This window comes from Echinococcus granulosus (assembly GCF_000524195.1).
Source record: "Echinococcus granulosus chromosome Unknown EG_S00005, whole genome shotgun sequence".
Classification (NCBI taxonomy): Eukaryota; Metazoa; Platyhelminthes; class Cestoda; order Cyclophyllidea; family Taeniidae; genus Echinococcus; species Echinococcus granulosus.
Genome location: NW_020170385.1, coordinates 2,177,108 through 2,180,713, shown reverse-complemented (window position 1 = coordinate 2,180,713; position 3,606 = coordinate 2,177,108). Strand labels below are relative to the sequence as shown.

The window sequence follows — 3,606 nt, the reverse complement described above, 5'->3', positions numbered from 1 at the left end:
GGAATATTGCAAAGGTGATTATGTTTCACATGCTTATTGGTGCACTATTGGTGCATGGATGTATCAATGTTTCATAGCACTCACCTTATTCGGTGTAGCCCAACACTCAGCTCACTCACTGAATGCACTTTCCTCAACTGTGTCATCTTGAGCACAGACGTCTTTGTGTAATTGACACCATTCACTCCCGTGTATCATGATACTATCAACAGGGATACGACCCAATAAATGTTGTTTTTAATCGTTTATTGACACAATAACTTGGTGATCATTTTGAAGACGCAGCTAAGCGAATTTGCGTGCCCATTGCAATTGTGGTAAAAATGGAATTGATGGAGGGGATGAAGCTGTGAGCAACTAATCTTTTGGCAGCTTCACCGGTGTCCTAACCAATCAGTGCTTTCGTTTAATTTGTGCAAGTATGCTGGGAAATTTGATCTTCCCATATTCGAGGGCAAGGGGATGGAAATTCCACTTACTTTTAATTAAAGTACACGTCCCTAAACAGGGTACTTTTTTTGTACAGTATACAATTAAATGGTAAAATGAGTCCTTTGGTAATGCGTTTATGCCTTTTTTGCATCAACATTCGCGGCTCATAAAGTACTTGGCTATTCAGTCAGTAGTGCACGTTTGCATTGCAAAACATAAAAGTTGCAAGATGATACTTTGGCAAGTTTCGTCTCGTTGCACTTGCGAGATTACTTGCAACATCTCCGGATTTCATCCTTTACTGTAACCCAAATCTGTTGACCTAGTTGCCAGATAATCTTTGTATAAATATCTAACTTCTTATTGCAAAATAATGGAAATTCTCAGCGCTATTCAAGATGAGACAAAACGTATGCTTTTGAATTCGCTGTTGATGCAGATGATGTCAAAACCGATGGCAAGCCTGTGATTAGGCATGTGACTAATACAGTGATGATTCTTTTCCACGCTTTAACACCTCTGCACTCAAAAATACGAAATTTTGTATTCGAGACACGATACGATTATAAGTGTTATTCTCTAACTGAGGTATCTTAGTCAAGTAAAGGTGGGAAAGGGGCTAATAAACTCTTTCGGCATATTTGCAATACAAGTCGGCCAGACAGTTATCAAGGGCAAAACATCAAAAAGCAATGCTAAGCAGTGCCTAAAATTGCTCAGCATTTTCTCCTCTTCGTCGGTGAGAACAAAGAACCACTGCCTTAAACCCATTCTGCTGACGATATCTTCACACCAATGCGAGTCTGTTACCAAATAAGACCCAATCATGGACCGTTCAACAGGCTACAGATACTATTCTTGGTTGGCTAAGCTTATACAAGTGTTCTTAATGATCTGTCTACCAAGGCTAGTGTGTTCTCTAGGAAGGTCAACACTTAAACTGTCATCGAGGGGAATAAAAGATGCATATATTAATAAAGAACTGCCTTTCGCAAGCCACTAGCCATGGCTTAATGTCAGCCATGTCGGCTCGAAAAGAAGCCGAGTATAGCGTTTCTATAGTTCTACCTCGACTTCTCTATACCACTGGCCAGCATTAAGAATGATTGTCTTGCCAAAAAGTGTCTCTTGCACGCAATTAAGAAAATAAGCAGCCAGGGCCAAACGCCAATCACCTCTAGTTCGAATGTTGTAAAATGAGAGTGGCGCACTTTAGCTCTTCTACCTCAATAGGAGGACAGCCTTTTGCTTGCACTGAAGAAAACCACTGGACAATGCCCGATGCCAATCAGATGCAGCTTTAAAGAAATAAAAGTGAAACTTCTAAGTTCCTCTTTCTAAACGCCTAAGCTTATGTGGCCGAGGCTTCTCATTACAGACGATACCTCATTCTGGCACTCCTCCTTCGAGACCAGTCGACAAAAGTAAGTCTCCTTGAGTGCAATAAAATGAATTCATTGCAAGTCGTTCAAATTTAATGCAGTGCTTTGAAACCGCCTTTTGTTGTTGTCTAAAAGTATAAAAAGCTCTAACTACTGTTTCATTCTTCGTGTCAAGTGAATCCGACAGGAGCGTTTGTGTCTGCGGCGCAGCCGGATTTTAAGAGACGCGTCCACGTTGACATGATTGATGCGAGATGTGACGTTAATAAAAATCCAAAGATATCTACACTGGATTTGTCAACCCTTTCACTTAGGGAATTACCTGCTTACGGCGTGATGGTATGTGCTCTCTTTCCTGATTCTGCTCTATCCAGAGAGTCAGAAAAATTTAGAAATTTCCGTCTTCACTATTCGGCTTACCCCTTACAGTTTAGTGGGCTAGAGCATGTTTGACTCTAACCAGAGACTTCATTAGAGCATGTTTCCTTCCACATTCATTTATTTCTGTTTCACAATCGCCTCTTGTGCTCGTGGTTACTCTTACAGATATTTTGATCTGAAGATTATATCCGAGAGGTAAATAATGCGTAAGTTGATAGAAAGAGTTTATATGATATCACTACAGCTTTACTACAGATCGTGAAGAGCACTGTGTAGAAAAGCAAAGAGCTATAACATAGGTATTGCCGTAAGTATCACCTATGATAAACCGGTCGCCGTTACCGGAGTAACAATTGCATAAATACACTATGAAGCTCTCCTAGCCGTCGGAAGCACATAGGTATGCGTTTGAAGCATATGTTAACGCGACTTTATGTACATGCAATTCAAATTGTCAAATTTATATTCTCTGCGATGTTAAATTTGTAATTGTCAATTTTTGACAAGGAGAGCAATTCGTTCGCATGTCTGCTAAGTTGCCCTACCGCAGTTTAGGTGGTATCCTGAGTAGTCTCTGTCAGGTAGTAATGGATTGTCCATGCTGGGCGAAAGGAGCTAAAAATTTGACGCAAATCATATCATCATTACTTCGTTGCTAATGTTTGTTGCAGGAGAAACCCTTTAGTAATAAACAGGTCACGTCTCAGATGTGGGATATTTGGAGCCGGTTAATCTTCTACCCACCATATTTAAGCAGCAATTATTTTGGCACCTCACTGTCACCTGCTTAGGGCACCTTTGAAGTGAAATCAATAAGGCACGGTCCCACTCAGAGGCTTTGTCATTCGGTTATCCGTGGAGTTTCCAGAATGCGGTGTGCTTCCTACTTCACCACAAAAGGCGTAAGGTATGATCATAACCATGATCCACTTCAAATTAGGCGAGACCTTAAATCCAAATGAAAACAGTCCTGTCTAAATGCCATTAAAGCATCCCGCATTCCACTATTACCATCCTTAAAAGAGAAGAATCCTCTTCCACTTCTACGAAACCATAGACAAGGAATGTTGTCCGGAGTTGACACCACGCGACACGTGCCACCGATTGAATCACAGACGTGTCAGGTGATGCAAGGAATTGATTCACACAACCAACCGCTAGACGTGCTGAACTGCACGCTACAATGCTTTTCGCTACTTCTTGCACTTCTGCGCATTGTTGACATTTCCACCATCCAGTTCATCATTAACGTCCCTCTACCGCTTCGTTTCATCTTCACCATCGGTCTCCCCCTCGTCCTCTACTTTTACCGTCTCCCTCTCCATCTCCATCCCCTCGTCACTCCTTACCTCCCAATCTGCCGCTTCAGAGACGTCAGAAGATCGAAACGAGAAAAACAGATGATTGTCGC

General features: G+C 41.7%; 1 protein-coding gene across 1 annotated transcript in view; it reads right to left on the bottom strand. All coding sequences in view use genetic code 11, as the record gives it.

The window, feature by feature from the left end:
• Nucleotides 1–3,606, bottom strand: part of EGR_01497 (hypothetical protein) — a gene marked incomplete at both ends in the record, with an annotated part of 8,727 nt that overhangs the window by 3,190 nt on the left and 1,931 nt on the right. Inside the window, 2 exons of the mRNA XM_024490746.1 lie at nucleotides 838–956; nucleotides 2,275–2,370. Of these exons, the coding sequence (XP_024355070.1) occupies nucleotides 838–956; nucleotides 2,275–2,370 (215 nt within the window). The remainder of the gene's footprint in view (nucleotides 1–837; nucleotides 957–2,274; nucleotides 2,371–3,606) is intronic.